Source organism: Colletotrichum godetiae, assembly GCF_030913485.1.
Source record: "Colletotrichum godetiae strain CBS 193.32 chromosome Unknown BDP55scaffold_19, whole genome shotgun sequence".
NCBI lineage: Eukaryota > Fungi > Ascomycota > Sordariomycetes > Glomerellales > Glomerellaceae > Colletotrichum > Colletotrichum godetiae.
Window position 1 is genome coordinate 745,704 of NW_026851267.1, and position 20,846 is coordinate 766,549.

The 20,846-nt window shown below is 52.7% G+C and overlaps 8 protein-coding genes across 8 annotated transcripts; 6 read left to right on the plus strand and 2 right to left on the minus strand.

Annotated features, from left to right (window-relative positions):
• The first annotated feature begins 218 nt into the window (after positions 1 to 218).
• BDP55DRAFT_663176 (PhoD-like phosphatase) lies at positions 219 to 3,080 on the plus strand. Its single transcript, XM_060574858.1, has 7 exons — positions 219 to 1,097; positions 1,152 to 1,277; positions 1,339 to 1,495; positions 1,553 to 1,653; positions 1,706 to 1,834; positions 1,885 to 1,994; positions 2,054 to 3,080. The coding sequence occupies exons 1-7, from the start codon at positions 623 to 625 to the stop codon at positions 2,837 to 2,839; spliced, it is 1,884 nt and encodes a 627-aa protein (XP_060430113.1). The 5' UTR covers positions 219 to 622; the 3' UTR covers positions 2,840 to 3,080.
• BDP55DRAFT_121085 (uncharacterized protein) lies at positions 3,055 to 4,120 on the plus strand. The gene is made up of 3 exons (XM_060565453.1): positions 3,055 to 3,486; positions 3,580 to 3,844; positions 3,915 to 4,120. Exons 1-3 carry the CDS (start codon positions 3,212 to 3,214, stop codon positions 4,035 to 4,037), a joined length of 663 nt encoding a protein of 220 aa, XP_060430114.1. The 5' UTR covers positions 3,055 to 3,211; the 3' UTR covers positions 4,038 to 4,120.
• Positions 4,118 to 5,989, plus strand: BDP55DRAFT_693760 (uncharacterized protein; the record flags this gene model as incomplete). The annotated part of the gene is made up of 7 exons (XM_060577267.1): positions 4,118 to 4,249; positions 4,298 to 4,465; positions 4,518 to 4,642; positions 4,707 to 4,855; positions 4,908 to 5,119; positions 5,171 to 5,351; positions 5,409 to 5,989. 7 exons carry the CDS (start codon positions 4,118 to 4,120, stop codon positions 5,987 to 5,989), a joined length of 1,548 nt encoding a protein of 515 aa, XP_060430115.1.
• A 711-nt stretch (positions 5,990 to 6,700) lies between these two features.
• On the plus strand, positions 6,701 to 8,290 carry BDP55DRAFT_551591 (major facilitator superfamily domain-containing protein; the record flags this gene model as incomplete). Its single annotated transcript, XM_060569125.1, has 3 exons — positions 6,701 to 6,827; positions 6,887 to 7,596; positions 7,649 to 8,290. 3 exons carry the CDS (start codon positions 6,701 to 6,703, stop codon positions 8,288 to 8,290), a joined length of 1,479 nt encoding a protein of 492 aa, XP_060430116.1.
• Positions 8,291 to 8,529: 239 nt separating this feature from the next.
• BDP55DRAFT_631802 (tyrosine phosphatase-like protein) lies at positions 8,530 to 9,413 on the minus strand (the record flags this gene model as incomplete). Its single annotated transcript, XM_060572329.1, has 4 exons — positions 8,530 to 8,603; positions 8,676 to 8,815; positions 8,895 to 9,108; positions 9,194 to 9,413. 4 exons carry the CDS (start codon positions 9,411 to 9,413, stop codon positions 8,530 to 8,532), a joined length of 648 nt encoding a protein of 215 aa, XP_060430117.1.
• A 1,107-nt stretch (positions 9,414 to 10,520) lies between these two features.
• BDP55DRAFT_551437 (uncharacterized protein) lies at positions 10,521 to 12,002 on the plus strand (the record flags this gene model as incomplete). The annotated part of the gene is made up of 2 exons (XM_060569109.1): positions 10,521 to 11,633; positions 11,706 to 12,002. The coding sequence occupies 2 exons, from the start codon at positions 10,521 to 10,523 to the stop codon at positions 12,000 to 12,002; spliced, it is 1,410 nt and encodes a 469-aa protein (XP_060430118.1).
• Positions 12,003 to 12,995: 993 nt separating this feature from the next.
• Positions 12,996 to 16,258, plus strand: BDP55DRAFT_704030 (oxoglutarate dehydrogenase; the record flags this gene model as incomplete). The annotated part of the gene is made up of 3 exons (XM_060577988.1): positions 12,996 to 13,229; positions 13,293 to 15,681; positions 15,738 to 16,258. 3 exons carry the CDS (start codon positions 12,996 to 12,998, stop codon positions 16,256 to 16,258), a joined length of 3,144 nt encoding a protein of 1,047 aa, XP_060430119.1.
• Positions 16,259 to 16,361: 103 nt separating this feature from the next.
• Positions 16,362 to 18,573, minus strand: BDP55DRAFT_631805 (ATPase; the record flags this gene model as incomplete). Its single annotated transcript, XM_060572330.1, has 2 exons — positions 16,362 to 17,203; positions 17,256 to 18,573. 2 exons carry the CDS (start codon positions 18,571 to 18,573, stop codon positions 16,362 to 16,364), a joined length of 2,160 nt encoding a protein of 719 aa, XP_060430120.1.
• Between the last annotated feature and the right edge of the window lie 2,273 nt (positions 18,574 to 20,846).

A 20,846-nucleotide genomic window follows, 5' to 3' on the forward strand; every position in this document is an offset into this window, starting at 1 on the left:
AATTGTCTTATTCGCGATGCTGCTATGCTCGGATCGACAAGGATCCCCCCGCTGAAGATGCAGAGCCGAAGAACCGGAGCAACGGCCCCGCAGCGCCAATACCACCAATGACCTCTGGGACCGGGCGCACGTGTAAGCCGCGGCTCAAGATATGCCATTCATAAAGAGGACTTACACTGTTTCCATGCCTTGCAAGCCTGGCAAACTTACGGAGTATACCCATCTGAGTATGCACGATTGATAAGAAGAGGGGTTCGCGAATGCTACTCTACGATAATCCCTGGTAACTGTCGTCATTGAGAGAAGACTAACGATTTTTGATGTCCGGTGAAGGGATTCAATGTCCAATCATTGTTGAGATGATTACCCACGAGCCCGGCCGTCTGAAGAAAGCACGTGGCGAGCGTCCATTCAGAGCGAGAAACAAACAGCCTGGGATGGAAGCTGCGGAAGCTCATCCTAGGCACCTTGCTCCAGGAACCAAATTGAAATAGGAGTTCATAAATGGCGGCCTCCGCCATCAAAGCTTATCGATGGCTCTTGCTTGGCAACCAACTGGTCAGCTCTTCGCAGTCATTTCATTGGCACCTCAATTTTCTACACATTGATAGGCACAGCCAATATGGTTCAGGCCATCTTTGCTGTCTTGGCCCTGGCCACTGCGGCATCGGGTGCCTTTACAGGTAACCTTAACTACCTGTCGCCGTCCAAGCACCACGCCTCGCTCGGTGTCTCCATCAACAAGGTCGCCAAGCGCACTTACGCCAACTCCCACTGGGATCCGGCCAAGCTCAACTTCACGCATGGCGTGGCGTCCGGCGACCCGTACGAAGACAGCGTCATCTTGTGGACGCGAGCTGCCCCGACAGCCGACAATGATAAGAGCAATCTGACCGTCAGCGGCTACGTTCCTCTTTATGACCACAGCACCGAGGACTACGTGAAGAAGAGTGACTCGCCGGTCTGCGTTGACTGGAAAATCAGCGCGAGCAAGAGTCTTGATTCTGTTGTTGACTCTGGTACTGCTTACACGAGCTCTGATGTGGATTACACTGTCAAAGTTGAGGCCAAGCGGTTGACGCCTTTCACGGTCTACTGTAAGTTGCGACTGTTCAGACTTGACCAAGGAGGGTAATTGACACACAGTCAAGACTATCAGTTTGGTATCTGCAACTCCAACAAGACGTCTCCGATCGGTCGCACAAAGACAATCCCTTCAAAGAACTCCCGAGTTGAAACGCCGATCAAGCTTGCCGTTTACTCCTGCAGCAACTACCGTACGTCATGATAAAATTTCTGCACTAGACGTACAGGATATTGTACACTAACTGTGCGAAGCTTTTGGTTTCTTTAACGCATACGGCAACCCAGTACGAAAGGACTCAGTCGATTACGTGATCCATCTTGGGGACTACATTTACGAGTATGGCAATGGCGAGTACGGTTGGGGCAATTCAATCGATAGAATCCCTCTTCCCGATCGCCAGATCTACACGTAAGTAACTTTCAAAATTTTGTTACAGGGAACCAGTCAACCTGACTATTTAGGAAGTCTATATGACTACCGCAAGCGCATTGCGACCTACAGAACCGATTTGGACTTGGTAGCTAGCCACCAGAGTTTCCCTTGGATCCCCGTTTGGGATGATCACGGTCCGTAGCAGCTCTCTCTTGTCCTGTGTAGGCTGGGACTAACTAGAAACAGAGGTCTCGGACAATACGTGGAGAGATGGCGCGTCTGAGCTCAACAACACTGAAGAATCTTTCATCGCTGATGGAGGTGTCTCGGTTGATCAGCGCAAGATGAACGCTGTTCGCGCATACTTTGAGTGGAGTATGACGAATTCTTTACCATTTATGATACCGATGCTAACGCCATCAAAGTGCCCATCCGCCAAGTCGATATGGATGACAACCTCCGCATCTGGAGAGAATTCAACTTTGGCAACCTCTTCGACCTTGTGATGCTAGATACTCGCCAGTATGATCGCGCTGTAAGTAACCCCCTCCTCACGCGAGACTTTCAGCACCCATATAATTTTCCCCGCCATAGATCACCGATGTCTATACCAACACCGACTACGTCCATGCCATTTCCAACGACGCAAGCCGCTCCCTTATGGGCCCCCGCCAAGAAGCCTGGTTCTACAAAACCCTCCGCCAAAGCTCCACCCGCGGCGCGACCTGGCGCGTCATCGGCAACCAAATCATCTTCAGCCGCATGAACGAGAGCCTGGCCCTCGGTGCCGAGAACCCGATGAACTACGACCAATGGGACGGATACCAAGCCAACCGCAACCGCACCTTCCAGGTCCTGTACGAGGAAAACGTCGGCAACAATATCTTCCTCGCGGGTGACTCACACGCCTCGTGGGTTTCCGATCTTGTTTGGCTCGGCGAGCACGAGTACGACCAGAACACGGGCTCTGGCTCCGTCGGCGTCGAGTTTGCGGGCTCGGCTGTGAGCTCACCGTGCCCGATTGGGCAGAATGTCTCGCTGGCGGTGGCGAATGCGGGATCCGCGTGGCTTACGGCTGCGAACCGCGAGTTGCAGTGGCAAGACCTATTTTACAGGGGCTATTATGAGCTCAGCATCGACTACGATGCTGTGAACGCTTCGTTCTTTGGTATCCCTACGACGAGAATCAAGCAAGGATACGAGATCTCCTTGGCCAACTTTACTGTGCTGGCTGGTGAGAATAAGCTGCGTCGTCTGAACGGTTCTGCGGCTGTTGGAGGTGTTGCTGAGAGTGGCAGCTTGAAGAATGGTCGCGTTGTACAGACGAACTTGACGCATGATACAGGCAGCGGCGCGTACCTGAAGTACGACTCGCCTTGAGGCGTGCATTGACGACGAGACAGGAAGTTTTCTATTCTCTTTGGACATAATTACGTTCCTTGCTATGGTGTAGGCGAAGAACAATTCCCGTGAGCCTGTTTGTCGCAGGCGCACTTTCAAGTACATATTCTTTTCGATACCTAAAGTAGTCACATTCACACACAGCCAAAACTCAGGTGCACCTCACTTAGCGTGCAAAGTGCCGAGCGCCGGCCCCACAACCCACTAAATCAACTTCGTCCCATGAACAACGTCCCACGGATATGTCTCCCCTTCACCCCAACAACACCGCACAAGCACTCGATCTGATTCCCTAGATCTCTGATTCGCGGCAACGATATCTTGGCAGAGACGTTGGAATAGTACAAGAATATGACAGATATGGATGTCGATTTGAGACCGGATCGTCGAACCAGCACCCGGAAACCGGCAAGCCCACCCGCAGTGGGCGCTTCAACGCCTACGGCATCAGCCAGACGCTTCCGCTCGGCTTCTCAAGCCGAGGCTGCTCGGACATCCAATGCGTGCCAAATTTGTCGGGACAAGAAGGTCAAGTGCTCCGGTCAACGGCCTTGCAAGTACTGCTCCAAGCGGGGGCTGGATTGTGTGTTTTCTGCTTCGGAGAAGAGGAAGTTGTATTCCATCTCGTAGGTTTTGCTCCAGCTCCACTGCGGTGATTTACTGTCGACATCAATGAGGGTAACCTGGTAGCTGAAAACAAAATAACACGGTGCAGGCAGATACGCGAGCTTGAGAACAAAGTTGCCTATTATGAGCGACGAAGTAGAGAGAAGTCGGCTCCCGAGGTCGCTGCTTCAGCGCAGTTGCACGATGTCGAAGATTCTTCGAATGAGATCACAGTCATGCATTTTGACGACCAGCCAGATGGTGACAGCACAGTTCCATCACCCGCTATACTGGTTCAGCCTGGGCCGACGATGTCTCAATCAGCAATATCCCCCACCCTCGAAAGAACGAGAACCTCGGAGGTCCAGGCAGGAAGAGGTAAGTGTACTTTTATATATCGACCCTCAGACAACATTTTTGTGCCTCGGATACTCATCCCGGCGTAAAGCAATTGCACCCGAGTCCGCCCTCTCCTCGAGCGAGACCTTCGGATCCGAGATTAAGACGCTCCTCGTCTCCCGCTCCAACCCCGGCTCAGCCGCCAGCCCGACGTCCACCATCAACGCCGTGACTCCGCTTCCGCACATCGATAGATGCGCCATAGAGATAGCGATAGGAAACCAGTGGCCGACGGAAGAGGAAGCTCACGCGATGCTCGACGTCGTCGTCTTCAACGTCGGTATTTCGCAGCAGCTCTTTGACGTGCGTGCTTTTTCGGACAATCTGTCCTTCCTGTATCATGAGTCCAATGCCGCCGATATGCGGTTGCCGGAGACTTGGATAGTAGAAGCACTACTTATCTTTGCGGTCGGGAGGCTACTACAGGGACAGGATGACGAGGATGGAGGGCTTCCGGGGACGATGTTCTTCCGGGAGGCAGTGAAAAGGACGCCTTTGCTGAGTGATATGCGGAAGCATGGTATCATTGGGGTGGAAATTATGGCTTTAACTGCGTTATACCTGCAAATTACGGATCGAAAGGATGATGCATATCTACATGCAAGTTGAGTTTAGCTTGGCATCCGCATGATTGGTTTGCTAACTTGTGTAGTCCAACACTGCTTTGCGACTGGCCATCAGCCATGGTATGCACCGAGCAAACACATGTCAGAACCTACGGCGGTCGGAGAGCGTACATAGGAACAGGTTGTGGTGGTCAATCTACATGCAGGAAAGGTAGGTACTAAATCGTGAAGTCTTGTCCGGGACTGAAGCTACAGGCAACTGACTCTCTACCCAGGAGGTTATGCGCTGCAGGAGGATTTCCCATGTCCATAGAAGACTACGCGATAACCACAAAACCACCATACGAGGTGCTAGGCTTCCCATCTGCTACTGCATTAGGCGTCAACGTTCTAGCGGCAAGAATCACCGGCAAGATAACCGCCAGTTAGTCGCCATGTATTTGGTACGACTCGGGACAAGACTGACTTCATGACAGCAATCTACTCGCAAAGGGGAGACCCTGAGGCGACCTTTATCAACAATGTCCAAGATATTCTACACTCACTGTACGAAGTGGAAAAGACTATGCCTTCGGAGTACTCAATGGAGATTAAGCACTCGGGTTTAATCGTTGCAGGACGACCCTTCATGGAAGCAGCCATCACAGAATCAAGAACTAGCTCCAGCTTGCATATCTCGGTCTACTCGGTACTAAATGATCAGCTTTTGGAGACAGGAGATGTTTGCTAATGCACGTAGGCTGTGATCCATACCGTTCGACCAATCTTGCTCTACATGGCTCGAAATAGCCGCGATCCAGAGCGTAACGGCTCCCATAGTGACGTCAGTCCGGCACTGGTACGCCTCGCTGAGATATGTATCGAAACCGCAAGTAAGACCCTCGTTATTCTGCAAGAGCTCCAGAAGAGAGAAATACTCGGTAGGCATATTTTTATACTCCCATACGCTTTTCTCGTTAACGATCTTTGATGCACAGCAAAAAACGCATTCCTCGATCTAGATGCGACATTCTCCGTGGGCTTTGTATTCGTCCTCGTTGAGGCCATAAATCCAGGCAACATACTTGGGCACAAAGGCATCGACGGGTCAAGGGCCATTCTCAGGTATCTCGTAGCCCTAGGTAATCGACCTGCGGCCAGTCGCTTGGCGGAACTCGATCAGATGTGTACGCATCTCGCTCTACCCGTCCACCAGTCTGGCGGCCAGACTCCCCATCCGTCGTTCATAGATCTCCTGACGCAGAAATTTTCGTTTTCGAGTGGGTACGGAAACTTTGATGTGGCCCTGGAAGGACCATTAGCCATCGACGGTCCGGCAATACCGAGCGCTCAGGGACTATCTGATGGCCAGGAGAACGCTGAGCTAGTAGCGGGAGTCCATGATATAGATGGCCAACACGACTTCGGCTTCAGTGGGGCCGATTTGGCGAGCATACCGCTGGAGGGCGAGGACAGCCTATACTGGGTCTACCACACCCCCGGGTTCTCGTTCACTGGCGTCGAGCAGACGGATTGGGAAGCTCTCGAAAACCAGATTCCCTGGGGCAGCCAACAGTGATCCTTGTACTGTCAGCCTCCCAACGGAAACAGTACATGGAAAAGAGTCTGGTGCGGGTGCGCTGTAGCCCGGCAACTTCAACCATCCTCGGTAACTTCCCAGTCTGATATTGTTTCAGTGACCAACACGTCTAGCTCAACGCCATCAATCTACGCCGAGGCGGATGCTCTGCACTAATTCTCGGGTGTGGTTCCCGAGGGCAAGTAAACCCATAGTCTCCGGCCCAGGGTTCCGCGCATGAAACAGGGGGCCGATAGCAGAGGTCCCAGGCTTCACGCCCAAGGCAAATCGCGAGACTCGGTCTGTTCCTTCTTCAGGTTTGCTGGATTGCGGAGAGTCTGGGGCAAACCCCGCAATCTCCTGACCCCCACGATGGACCGTGTGCTTCCCCAGGTACCAAAGGTAGCCCACTTTGGAAGCAGACGACGAGGATACGACTACTTAAGGTCACACGAGATCCCTTCCTGAATTTCGCTTTATTTATAAACCCCTTAGAATTTTGACGGGAGACTGTCTTATCAGAATTCCAGTCTCTAGCCCATTGAGCTAAAGATTTGACACAGTTGCCGCCGACTACGTGGTCGTATGACTAACATACAACTCACCGACAGACGGCCTCCTAGTATCAACAGGTAACAATTGTTGACTTGACTACGAGAAATGGCGAATGTGAAAGATAATCCGCAAGCTGCCACGGCTGAAGAGCTAGAGATGACCAAGAAGCAAGACGAGGAACATGTAGCGTTTGAGCAAATCAGCCCCGAGGAGGAAGCAGCTCTCGTTCGAAAGCTCGATCGAGTATTGATGCCCCTAATGGCGTTTGTCTATTTCTTCCAGTGTAAGTTTGCCTTCTTAAACTCTCATGAGTGCCCTCGCTCTAACTGTCCCCGCCAACAGATCTCGACAAGCAATCCATCAACTACGCCTCAGTCTTTGGTCTCCGCAAAGACCTCCACCTAACAGGCCAAGACTACTCCTGGATCATATCTCTCTTCTACTTCGGCCAGCTATGCTCCGAGTACCCCGCCGCCTACCTGATGGGCCGCCTCCCCATAACTCTCTTCGTGGGAATCACAATCATCGCCTGGGGCGCCGTCGAAATGACCCTCGGCGCAACGCAGGATTTTGCAGGCCTCGCGGCAGCTCGCTTCTTCCTCGGCTTCGCAGAAGGCGCCGTGTCCCCGGCCTTCATCATCGTCACGTCAAACTGGTACCGCCGCCGCGAGCACCCGATCCGCGTCGCGACGTGGGTGTCCATGTCGGGCGTCTCGCAGGTGCTCGGCGCGCTGATGATGTACGGGATTGGCGGCGCGTCGGCGATGGCGCTCGAGAAGTGGAAAGTTATGTTTCTTATCAGCGGCGGGTTGACGGCGGCGTGTGGTGTTGCTTTCTGTGTGCTTATGCCGAGGGATACTACTACAGCATGGTTCTTGAACGAGAGGGAGAGAGAGATTGCGACGAGGAGGTTGGCTCTTGATCGCGGTACTAGAGACCGCGCGGAGTTTAACACAAAGCAGATGTATGAGGCGTTGAGGCAGCCAGTGACGTGGCTGTATTTCACGATGGCGCTTTGCATCACACTGACGACTCCTATTCTAAAGGTAAATGTCCCCCCTCACTTTCTTTAGTAGCGAATAGACCTGACACTGCGTTGTTCAGTTCTCTTCCCTTGTCATCAACGGTTTCGGCTACTCCTCCTTCACAACAATGCTCGTCGGCCTCCCCGGCGGCGCAATCAGCTTCATCACAATCTGGGCTAGCGCCCTCATCCCGCGCTTCCTTCCCGATACGCGAATCTACACCTCCATAGGCCTCTCCGTCGTCCCGCTCCTCGGATCCGCCATGCTCCTCGCGCTACCCCTATACGGCGCTGAGTGGGGCATCGTGGCAAGCACCTGGCTCGCGGCGTGCTGCAGCGCGCTCCTCAGCTCCACAGCGTCAATGATGGCGTCCAACGTCAAGGGGAACACCAAGAAGAGCGTCGTTAGCGCGGGGTTTTTTATCGTATACTGCGTTGGGTGTATTGTTTCCCCGCAGGCTTGGACGGAGGGGGACGCGCCTAGGTATACCAAGGGATGTATCTTGAGTATTGCGAGTTGGGTGGGGTTGATTGTCACGTATGCTGTGTATGGAGTCGTTTTGAGGAGGGAGAATGTGAGGAGGGATAGGCTTGCTGCGGAGGGGAGGTATGAGTATGATGTTGGGGGCTATGGTGGGGGAGAGGAGGCGGTGCAGATGGGCGTTGCAGTTGATTCTGACTTGACGGATGTGCAGGACAAGGCATTCCGGTACAGCTTGTGAGACTGGGAACAAGGTTTGCGTATCTCACCGAGGAGTGATGTATGAGGGCTGGAACTCTGTACGCATTCAATTTGGTTCCAAGCTCAGGTTAGAAGACGGGCGACATGCTAGTTATAAGCTGATCTTGCTTGTGTCTAAGAAATGCCAAGTACTAGCCTACTAGGTAGCAGCTACTTTGTCCCACAATGCACTACTGCGAGAAAGATTCATTGCTGGCACAAGGCCATAAGATTGTGCAGCTATTGCGTCTTCTTCGCCTTTGCGAATATCTTCCTGCGCTGCTTGATCATGTAGGTGTACATGGTGTAAGATCCTAGCCAAGGCGTACGTATCAGCAACGAAGCGAGTGGCGCGTTACCAAATCATAGGATCAGGGCTGACCTACCGGGGATGTACAACAACAAGCAAAAGTAGAATACAGGCGGGATGAAGGCACTGATACGAGAAGCAGGCTCGATAGCAAGGTACAATAGCCAGAATTCCGAGGCTATGCCGATGGGATATAAGGGGTAAAACATGGTGTATCTAGCATTCATCGTCAGTTCAGATTGCCCCAACAAACCAAGATGAGAACAAAACAGAGTAAAAGTCCGCATAAACGTACCGCACCCAAACAAGAGCATCAGGCGCCTGGCCATGCAGGTTCAACGCGAGGTAAGCATAGCGAACGGTATCAGCCGTCGCCCACGAAAGCAGCAGCGCCACATAGGCGGCGGAAGACGCCGTGGTCTCGGGGAAGCTGTGGCAAACCATCCAGACGATGATGGTGCGGGCGACGACTTGGAGGGCTGTTGTGCCGACAGGGGATTTGACGAGGCCTGGGATTGAGTCAGTTCGAGTTGGTCTTTGCGTGCGTGGTGTCTTCTCATCTCGAGGGAGTGATGGGGGCGTGTAGTTACTCACCCACGGCAGAATGAACAACCTCAATGAGGGTGAGCGTCTGCACCCATCGCGAGCGCGGTTCGGCGGCTTGGTAGACTGCGAGTCTATCCTGGGACAAGGCGGTCGAGGCGACGGTTAGGAAGATGGATGCCCATAGTGCTGCAAAGAGAGTGTTATAGAGGGTTAGGTATGCGACTCTTGCATTGCTGCCGCCGGGTGTTTGAGGGTCCTTTGCAGCCATTGCGCTGGTTGAATAGTCCTGATTCTTACGAGTCACGGTTGTGAATAACCTCAATTTCTTGTAGCATGTGAGTAGAAAAGCTTGGGCCACCCATTGACTTTTTCCTTTTTCTTATCTGCAAGCTCACAGAAACCCCTGTCTCTGCTGGTGGCCCAGGCGTGATGACTAAGGCATCTGACTGGCGCATAAATCATCCACCGCACCTGAGAATCAACAGGGGTAAGACAGAGAAAGGGGAACAACAGGAATTAAAGTCGGAGGAGAAGAAACCGTCTGGCCGGGTAAACCGTAAGGGATGAGTAAGAGAAGCCGAAACCCCCTGCAAATGTGTACGTACTCTTCCAGTCCCTGTCATCGGCTGTCAAATGCGGGTAATGCATTGGCCAATGGAGCGGCGGTGTTTGGCAAGCTATGGATCCACTCGGGCAGCTGTCCCGGGATGCGGATGCGGAGCCTTTCCGATTTCTTCCCAGGTGGTTACCGGGGGACACCGAGTGCGCCGCTGCTTTTGTCATGGTACTGTTTGCCTCCAACTAGAGACGCGACATCTTTCATCTCAGTTGGGATAACAAGATCATTTAGAAATGTTTTCACAGGCATTTAAAAATAATTTTTATCTTGGGAGAGGTTCATTTCGATTCTATCAGACTAGGTAAAAAGGCCTCAAAATAGTAGCGTTTAGAAGCAAAGTATATGCATCCAAAATCATCACTGCACCTTGCAAAGGTAGAAGACGATGCTGCATACAAAACATGCTTCAAGTCAGATCGATCCATGTCGGGCATATTAATAGCATATTGTGAGATAGAAACTCGTGTTGGACGAGTGAACAAATCAGTCCAAGTACCTGACGTACCTAGCTTGGTCACGATATATGTACCTTCCGACGGTACAAAGCTATCTGCCCCGTGGCCTAAAGCGGCAGGTGATTCTGTCACAGCGCCCAGCAAAGCTCCAACTTCAATTTTCCACCATGATTTTCCGAGTCCCTTTTCACTGACCAGGGTCAAAGACTCATCCAATACCACCAGAAACACCCAAACATATCGTCGAGGATCGTCGGGCGCTCAATTACCACGTCTTTCTCCCCTTCTATCCGGCAAAATGATGCGCTCCCAGCTCCAAGCCGTCGGCCGCCTGGCCAAGCCCTCCGCGGCTCCTAGACTCGCATCCGCAGCTCGCACCCAGGTCACCAGCGCAGCATCAAAACCGACTACCACAACGAGATCCCTTACGACCACGACGCGCACCACCTCGAGACCGATCGTCTGCGCCTACCCCGCCCTCTCCTCCTCCCAATACCGCTCCTTCAGCACCACCCGTATCCAGCATGGCGAGGTGATCATCACCGTCCCGCAAATGGCCGAGTCCATCACCGAGGGCACCATCGCCTCCATCGGCAAGCAGGTTGGCGACCGCGTCGAGGCCGACGAGGAGGTCGCCAGCATCGAGACGGACAAGATCGATGTCGCCGTGAACGCCCCCGGAGAGGGCACTATCGTCGAGCTCTTCGTTGCTGAGGGCGATACCGTCGAGGTCGGACAGAAGCTCGCGCGCATGGAGACGGGCGGCGCCCCTGCAGAGAAGAAGGAGTCCCAGCCGGAGAAGAAGGAAGAGACCAAGAAGACCGAGCCCGAGAGCAAACCCGAGCCCGCCGCCGCACCGGAGAAGAAGGAGCCCGAGGCGCCCAAGAAGGAGGAGAGCAAGCCCGCGCCAGCGGCACCATCCAAACCCGCCGCTCCCCAGCAGCAGCAACAACAACAACAACAACAGAAGCCCGCCTCCGAGGTCCCCTTTGGCGCAACGGGCTCCTTCTCCCGCGGCGAGCGCATCGAGAAGCTCCCGCGCATGCGCAAGACCATCGCTACGAAGCTCAAGCAGTCACAAAACATGACGGCGTCGCTGACGGCCATCGAGGAGGTCGACATGACTAACCTGATGGCCTGGCGCGCCAAGAACAAGGAGGCTGTCATGAAGCGTTACGGCGTCAAGCTGGGCTACATGGGCGCCTTCACCAAGGCGACGTGCCTTGCCGCGGAGCGTGTGCCTCAGATGAATGCTGCCATGGATACAGAGAAGGAGATTATCAAGTACAGGGATTACGTTGATATCAGCATTGCCGTGTCGGCGCCCAAGGGTCTTGTTACGCCTGTGCTGCGTAACGTGGAGAGCTTGGATATTGTTGGTATTGAGCGCGGTGTCGCTGAGTTGGCCGACAAGGTGAGTAATGCTACATTATTCTTCTCGTGCCTTGCTATAGGAGTACAGCGTTTCTGACATTGAACACCACAGGCCCGCAAGAGCAAGCTCGCCATGCCCGATCTCGAGGGCGGCAACTTCTCCATCAGCAACCCCGGCATCTTTGGCTCTCTTTTTGGAACCCCCGTCATCAACTACCCCCAGGCCGCCATCTTCAACATGAACGGCATCAAGGAGCGCGTCGTCGTCGTCGATGGCAAGCTCGAGATCCGTCCCATGATGTACATCACCGTCACCTACGACCACCGCCTCATCGAGCAGCGCGAGGCCGAGGCCTTCCTTGGTGCCGTCAAGGGTTACGTCGAGGACCCCGCTACTCTTCTCCTCTAAGCACGGTTTGAGTACATGTAGTGTCTCTGTCAGATTGAGCGGAGACAGAGGTTGGGAGAGGAGATATAGACTCTGCACGGCTACGGTTCTTGTAGCATCGTGCCGATTGTATTTTACTTTGTAAATGGGTGAAGTGGGATTGGACTGACAGCATTGCCGTGCGGGCATTGGGGGCGTATACACTGCTGCATCTTAGAAATCTTAGATTGGGGCTCGGGCATAGATAATCCGGAGAATCCAGCGTCCAGCATATTGCCCTTTACCAATTGCAACTTCTCGCATTGTACCGCGTTTGGTTCATATAGGCTTGATGGAAGTTGGGCTGTTGATGCTTGGCATCGATCCCCTCAGTAGGGATCGAAATTTCAGCCAGTGTTGACTAAGGTTGCCCCCACATCTTGTACTGGGATATGGTAGATTGGTGCTCCAGCGGCATTTTCTCTTGGGCATGATGCAGTTCTCAGTCACACCAGACGTGTTGCTGTCATTGTTGGCTTTCCGGGTGTAGAAGCCGCAAAAGGCTGGCTTCGATTGCATGGCGGGGCTAATCCCGAATCTCGGCTTCGATATCCGAGGGCAACTTTCAACCACCCTTCCGCTGACAAGAATACACGTACTTTCGTGCGAGAAGAGTAGCGTCGGCATAGTTTTTCGATTGGATTCAAATGTACTCAGTGCGCTGTAAGACGCCGACAGTCTGCCAGAGTAGCCTACTCGGTTGAACTTCAGGTTGACCGACAGTATGGACAACGGCGTGCCTTTAACGTGGGGTTCGTTACTCAGGCGCTCCCCGCGTGTAAGTCGCGTTCAATTTGCGGCAATGTCGACTTGACATCTAATTTTCGGGGTTCGTCAATCATCGAAAAGGCGAGCATTGGGAACGGAGACAATGCCAAACCGTCTTTCTTACCTCGCCTTTCCTGTCAAACATCGAGCTTCTAGATTCCACTAAGCTGGAACATATCACCAAGCGCCAATTGACCCACTAACAATATGCTTCGGTCAACTTGCTCTGTCTGCAAGGGTTATACACAGCGGAGTCTCTCCCACACGAGGGCCAAATCCTTCGCTTTTCCAAACTTCCGCGGCATCTCGCACCACGTCAATGGAGACGAAAGGTCAAGTAATCGTCGAGCGTTCACCTCCACCAGATCATGTAGACTTACGCCCTCAAATGGGAGACCCTACCGTACCACAGCAGAATCTGAGGACCCAGGGGTTCTGCCGGTAAGGCCATAACCGACAGTCGCTCAGTTTTCTCTCCATCGCTAACGATCAGCGACCACTCAGAGTCCCATAGACTCCTTTCTTCAGGGCGGAGCAGCAAACTACGTCGACAACATGTATCTCGCTTGGAAGATGGACCCTCAAAACGTTCATGTATCATGGCATACGTATTTCCGTAACATGGAAGATCCCTCTGTACATTCGACGCAAGCCTTTCAGCCACCACCCGGCCTGCTCTCACCCCGGCACACACCAGACATCAAATCGTTTCCCAGTGCCGGCGTGAGTGAAGTCATTGACTATCTCAAGACTCATAATATTGTTCGAGCGTTCCAGCATTATGGCCATTCAGCCGCAAATATCAACCCTCTCGGACAAGTCAGCAACATGACGATCAAGCCGCACGATAGTGTCCCAAGCACAACAAACTTGAGCACGTACGGCTTCACCGCCGCAGACCTGAATCGTGAAATTGTTCTAGGTCCAGAAATACTTCCCCATCTCTCACAAAGCCACCAGGCGATGAAACTTCGCGACATCATCGCCACTTGCGAGGAGGTCTACTGCGGTTCCATCGGCGTCGAATACCACCACATCTCTGACCCTACCAAACGCCAATGGATCCGCGAGCGCATCGAGTCTTACCATACCTTCCTCCCCTCAACCGAAGAAAAGAGGCAGATCCTCGACAACTTGATCTGGGCAACAATCCTCGAACGCTTCCTCGCCGCAAAATTCCCCAACGAAAAGCGTTTCGGCCTCGATGGCGCAGAAGGCCTGGCGCCTGGGCTAGCCGCACTCATTGATCGTTGCGCAGAGGCTCACGGCGCCCAAGACGTCATTATCGGAAGTTGTCACCGCGGGAGGATGAACCTCATGAGCACAGTCTACGGCAAGGACTACGAGACGCTGTTCCGCCTGTTTGCGGGCACGGAGGAGTTTGATTCGGCGAATGGGCAGACTGGGGATGTCAAGTATCACTTTGGCATGGAGGTTAAGAGGGCAACTGCTGGTGGGAGGACGATTGGTATCTCCATGTTGCCGAATCCTTCACACTTGGAGGCTGTTGATTCTGTTGCGCAGGGCAAAGCCAAGGCAGTGCAATATTTGAAGAACGATGTTGATCAGTCCAAGGTGGTTTGCTTGGCTCTGCATGGAGACGCCGCCTTTTCTGGCCAGGGGCCTGTGTATGAGACGCTCAACCTCTCGGCTCTAAAGGGATACGAAGTCGGTGGTACCATTCGGTTCATTGTGAATAATCAGATTGGCTTCACGACTGATTCTCTAGACTCCAGGTCCACGCCGTACTGCACTGACTTGGCGAAGTATATCGAGGCGCCGATATTCCACATCAATGGCGATGATCCGGAAGCCGTTGTGTTCGTCAGTAAACTGGCTGCAGATTGGAGGGCCGAGTTCCGTTCGGACATCGTCATCGATGTCAACTGCTACCGGCGATTCGGACATAACGAAATTGATCAGGCCAGTTTCACTCAGCCTGAGATGTACAAGAAGATCACCGAGCAGAAGCCGCTGATGGATCTTTATATCGACAAGCTTATCAATGAGGGCGAGATGTCTGCCGAGGTGGCGGAGCAGCAGAAGACTTGGGTCTGGGAGCAACTAGAAGGGAAACTTGCGAGAAGTAAGCAGCCAGCCGATCGATACCCAGACGCTACTTCGGACCTGTCTCCATCCGCTGGTTGTCAAACGTCAACGAACGCCATTGACGAGGCCATGCTCTCGACCATCGCCACCGTAATCACGAGCGTCCCAGAAGACTTCAACTGCCACCGCAACCTCCAGCGCATACTGGCCGCGAAGAAACAAGCCTTTGACGACGGCACAGTCGACTGGTCCACAGCCGAAGCCCTCGCCTTCGGAACCCTCATCGCAGACGGCAAGTCCGTCCGCATCAGCGGCCAGGACGTCGAGCGAGGCACATTTTCCCAGCGTCACTCTGTCCTACACGACCAGCTCACCCATGCCAAGTACACGCCGCTGAATAACTTAGGTACTTCCGGCGCAGGGACATACAGCGGGACATACAGTGCAATCAACTCGCCGCTGAGCGAGTTTGGCGTCCTGGGGTTCGATTATGGGTACTCCCTGGCTGCGCGGGACTCGTTGGTCGTGTGGGAGGCGCAGTTTGGCGATTTTGCGAACAACGCGCAGGTTGTTATTGATCAGTTTATTGCTTCGGGTGAGGCCAAGTGGATGCTTAGGTCTGGGCTTGTCATGTCTTTACCACATGGGTACGATGGTCAGGGACCGGAGCATTCGTCTGCTAGGTTGGGTAGGTTTTTGGAGTTGTGTAGCGAGGATGGGCGGAGTTGGCCTGAGGATATGGAGAGGGCGAGGAGGGGGGGCAATGTGAGGATTGTGTGTATGACGACCCCGGCGAACTTGTTCCATGCGTTGAGGAGGCAGGTTTACTCATCCGAGAAGAAACGTGAGTTACATGAGTTTTTGGCTGTTCACTGTGAGATACATGCTAACCACCTTCAGCTCTTGTCATATTCTTTTCAAAATCCCTTCTCCGTCACCCTATTGCTAGATCTCCCATCATAGACCTGACAGGAACGTCGTCCTTTCAACCCGTAATTGAGGACCCGGAGCACGGAAACAGGCTACTCCCCCGCGGAGAGATCAAGCGCGTGATCCTGTGCAGCGGTCAAGTTTACGCGGCACTGCACAAGTATCGCAACGCAAGGGGCATCAAGGACGTTGCTATCACGCGCATTGAAGAACTCCACCCCTTTCCCTGGGCCGAGACAAAGGAGAACCTTGAGTCCTATTCTGATGTAGAGAACATCGTGTGGTGTCAAGAAGAGCCGTATAATGGGGGCGCTTGGCAGTACATGCGCGATAGGCTTGAGACTGTTGTTGGAAGCTCGAACGTCCTTGAGGGCAAGAAGATTATTTATGCTGGGCGGGGAACGGGGGCTGCCGCTGCTACCGGCTCGAAGAAGGTCCATCAAGATGAGGAGACGAGGTTGGTTGAAAATGCTTTCGGTATTCGGATCTAGAGAAGGACTAGTAGATAATATCAGGGTTGCATCAGGACATTGCCTGCTCAAGCTATTTCTGTAACCCACAAAAAAGACCGACAATTCTCCCCACCGGACCAAATCAACTGTACAGATCATCATCCTCGTCCGAGTCCTTTTGCTTCGAAGCATGGGGACTCGTCACCCGAATGCCATTCTCCAGCCTAGCCAGGCTCATCTCATAGTTCTTGTGATCGCACCACTTGGATACCATCTTGACAGCCGTCTTGATCTCACGACCATTGAGCTGCCAATGCCCAAGCTCCTTGATATCCTCATCCGAGAGCAACGTCCTCGCGTCCTCCGCCCCATCTGTTGACTTGTCTTGCTGAGGTAACCTTCCGAGGAACTTCCGCCAGATAAGCTCCCTCGCATCTGGGCTCAACGCCTTGAATAGCAAGTGCAAGCTCACCCTACTCCGAAACGCCGTATCAATGGTATTATAGAGGTTCGTCGTCAAGAAGATGATACCCCGAAAATACTCTAGCTCGCGCAGGAAAATTGATACGAGTTCATTGCGCGCGATGTCGTTGGGATTCCGCTCCGCCATGAACACATCCGCCTCGTCGAGGAGAATCACGGCATTCCACTCAGTCGCCATCTCGAATACCCGCTTGATCTTCTCGCCCAGCGTCGAGGGGTTGATTCCGAGGTCCTCGGCCTGTAGATAGAACAACGGGCGCTGGGTCCTGTCGGCGACCGCCTCGGCCGTGAGTGTCTTGCCGGTTCCTGGTGGACCGCTCAGGAGGATGATGAGACCTTGGCCCTTGCCGATGATGACGTCTTCCATCGTATTTTTGTTCGCGTGGCCATGGTTCTCGACGAAGGAGAGGACGAGGTCCTTTTGTTGCTCGTCGTAGACCAAGTGGTCGTATGCTTGGGCGTTCCAGATGATGGGCTCGATATCCTCAACGTAGAAGCCAACTGGGGGATGTCAATTAAGTGAGTAGTAAAAGAATCGAGGTGAGCAACTTACGCCAAAGCTTGTTCTTCAAGGCGAACCCCTCAATCAGTGGAGACATGAAGACGAGGTCATCAGGACGCGCGAGCATCTCTTCCTTGTTCCTCAACTGCCCCTTATCGCCAAGATGTCTCTCGTTTTTGGCGACTGGCTTCTTCGTTTCCAGTTCAGATTCCGGCTCGCCGTTATCATCGTGGATAATGCGCTTTCTAGTCACACGATTCCGTCGCGTCTCGGCGTCGTCATTTTCCCTCTTGCCCTGGGTCCGTTCATACTTGTTGAATCCGACAACGTCAATGAGGATTCTTCCCTCCACATTATGCTTGCTCTTCGGACCCATCGCGATGCCGTTGTATGTGCAATACGTCAGGCCCTGAAGATTCAAGACCTTTTTGCCCCTGACCAGGGTTCTCTGTAATAGTTCTTCTTTGTTCAGGTGGAACTGCAGAGGGTAGTGAGTGAGCTCAAGTATGGGCCGATTCCCCGCGAATTTGGGAATCTGAAGCTCCTGCTCGGACCACACAAAGCTCTCCCCATTAAAGGTCATAATCTTGCACTTGATGTTGAGGAAGACACCCTGGTCCGTCCTCTCATACGCCGTGTCTTCCACTTTGCACAACAGCTCCGTGTTCCGAGCACTGCTGTAAACGACCGAGTCTCGCGGGAAGTAGGTCCAAGCCATCTTGAAGTTGATCAGACCGCTGGCCTGCAGCTTTCGCTTCTTCTCGCGTGTCTCGCCGAGCATGTCATCCAGGGTTCGTACTAGGAGCTGCAAGTAGCCCTTGAGCGAGCTATCATCTGTAATCTTGTACAGCTCCAGGATCTCATCGTAGCAGAAGAAGAGTGGTCGAAACGGGGCCTCAAAGATAGCCGTATCGCTGGGGTCGAGGTGGACGTCTTCCTTCTTGAAGATGGGCTCCAGAGCAGCGACAAGAGTCGGGTTCTGGATGGAAATTTGGTGGTAGGTCAAGGAGTATCGACCTGCCATGACAGGCTTCTCGACGTCTTTGATCTTGTAGACCTTTATAGCCGGCCGGTCTTGGCTCTCGGCGGCCTTCTTGCTCATCTGCTTGGGTGGAAAGTCGACCCAATCATAGATGCCATTGCAACTGTTCTTGCCCTCGTAGTACGTCTTGACTGTGGCATCGATGCCGAAAGTCGGGTTCTTGGGTGAGTGCTGCTTCTTTGGGTCATTGTCGGAGAGACTGCCCTCGATGTCCGAAATGGGGCGGCCAACTTCTTCTTTGTGGGGAAGAAGCTTGCAACGTAATTGCCACGCCTTCTCCGAGAGGTTCTCCTTGTCGAATACGTCGCGAATGTCGCTCAGATGCATCTTGGCGACTCGCTTGCGCTGTGATGGGAAGTTGTCGGATATCAAAGGTCGAGAATCTGAACTGAGTTGAGTGTGAAGATGGTGAGATGAGAGATGGGATTAGTCAAGTAAATCAATGCCTTTTCAATTGGCAGCCTTGTTGCTTTGATGCTGAAGCCTGAAGCCTGATAGCTGATGCCACATAAGCTGCATCAGGCTCGACGATGGTGCAGATAGGACTCGAGGCATACTGGTTCGCGGCCCATGAGATTGGCCTCGGTGGTGTCCTAGTGGCTGACCCAAGCTATCTGCAAAGCCAAGGTACTGTGCGTTGTTCCTGACCTTGGGGATCTAGGACTACTCAGCCCCAGATGCCGGTGAGTCAAAAACGGCCAGAGAGCGCCGTTGCAGCGCCATGGTGGCGTATTCATCCAGGACTGATGGATAGATTACATAGCTCGAGATCTTGCGTGGAAATGGAAGGTCGATTGTTGATATTGAGGACTATTCTGGACCGGTAATGCAACAACTCAATCGTAAACTAGTAGACTTTCCCAAGTTCATCTTGATTTCCCGGGTTGATGGCATCCAGAGACGTTTGAAAAATGGTTCAGCATGGGCCGTCAACCATGTTGAGAAGGAACTTTGATCGAGCCTAAAAGCACGTCACTGCCGACAGCTGGGCACGGGCCAAATGCACAGATGCAATGGTGGGTCAGTCTGTCTCGCTTACCTTTCTCAGCCACTCAAAACCCGTCCTGAGGCCAAAGCCCCTGCTAAGCACCTAAGGTAGCGCCCAGGGCTCGGATCCACCCCCACGGGTGCCTCCCATCAGGCACACCTCAACTGGTTAATTGCAATGGAAACAACGCTCGTCCCTCTGTCTGCCTTGACGTTTGCCAAACCGTGATGGGCTCAAGATAGATTGCATAAGTATCGACAGCTAGTTGGTATTCTTGCCCTCTTTCTCACTAATGATACATTGAAATTGAGGCTGATTGGTAGATTGTGGAAAGTGAGAGACTCTGTAGGGGAATACCCTCAATCATGTCTGAGTCCGATTATACCACATCTACTACCTAGGTACCTTAGCTGCCTACCTCGGTACGTACCGTCCTAGTATCTACACATTCACTCGGGGTCTTTGGGAACGCTGACAGGCAAACAGTAAAGTGGCGTTATTGTATTGCATTAAAAAGGAAGTGGTCAGTGAATACCAATACGCCAGTCTTCTCATAGTGACATTGCATCATGAGTCACTCACTCAACTTTCCCCTTGGCCCTGTTGCGATCCAACTGTCTGATTGTTGCCTTCTCGAGTGTGCTTGTTTTCATCTTTGTTTGAGTTATTACTTGCCCACCACTTTGGAAAGCACCGAGTCCCCGGAACACATGACAACTCAATCAACTCCCAATCATGCAATGTTTTTTGCTTGAAGTTGACAGGTCCTAGTCTCGTAGCTTTGCTGCATCTTGGCAGACATCTTAGTTCAAGTAGACGGATAGGAGGCCACATCCAGGATATATGCATGTCATTTTGAAATGTCAACAACAAAGAACTTTGGTAACCCATTGAGATTAGACTGTCGACGAAAACCTTTTATGAAATAAATAAGTGTCATTTGGAGAAACACGAACCAGTCTACCCTTGGCATACCCGACGCCATCATTCTCACTTCAACTTCGGATCCGTGCTCGGATTTGAACAAAGGGGCGAATTCACCAACTCAGGTAACACTGATGGATCAAGCAAGGAGATTTCGATACGCACACAACTCGGCACTGACTGAAGCCTAGCCAACATAAAGTGGCATGTCCCCATGTCCCTACAGATCCCTTGCATGGTTCTACATGCCCAGATATGATCCATTTCAGTCTCGGCCTTACAGGGTCTCCAGTAGTAGCAGCTGGACTGCAGCTCGCAACGTCTTTCATGCAGGGAGAGTATGCGGGCTTAAGATATATGGCCAACTTCGTATAGTTCCAAATACCATCAATCCAATCGAGCCCCAGTAGCTGTAGCGAGAAATATTTGATGTTTTGTTTTCGAAACAATATGATAAGGAGTCAAAGAAATGTGAATAGTGATAGATAGGCACCTTGCTGTCGAGATTTGTCCAAGGTCTCAGTGCCACGTAAGACGTTATCAGAAATACCGATAGAAACACAGAGATGCACTGGCTCGGGGTGCTTGCTAGCAGATATCCGTGATCCTCGCCATCCTGCGAGTCGCCGTCGCTTGCTGGCGTAGCACGATGCAGGTAAACGCAGTTTCTTCAAGCTGACAAGAGTGG

Excerpts from the sequence above, each read along its gene's own strand:
- BDP55DRAFT_663176 (XM_060574858.1), top strand. The coding sequence starts at position 623 with ATGGTTCAGGCCATCTTTGCTGTCTTGGCCCTGGCCACTGCGGCATCG. Across the intron at positions 1,496-1,552 it reads CCCGATCGCCAGATCTACAC|TCTATATGACTACCGCAAGC; the intron begins GTAAGTAACTTT and ends CTATTTAGGAAG. Across the intron at positions 1,995-2,053 it reads CTCGCCAGTATGATCGCGCT|ATCACCGATGTCTATACCAA; the intron begins GTAAGTAACCCC and ends TCCCCGCCATAG.
- BDP55DRAFT_121085 (XM_060565453.1), top strand. The coding sequence starts at position 3,212 with ATGACAGATATGGATGTCGATTTGAGACCGGATCGTCGAACCAGCACC. Across the intron at positions 3,487-3,579 it reads AGGAAGTTGTATTCCATCTC|ATACGCGAGCTTGAGAACAA; the intron begins GTAGGTTTTGCT and ends CGGTGCAGGCAG. Across the intron at positions 3,845-3,914 it reads GGAGGTCCAGGCAGGAAGAG|CAATTGCACCCGAGTCCGCC; the intron begins GTAAGTGTACTT and ends CCCGGCGTAAAG.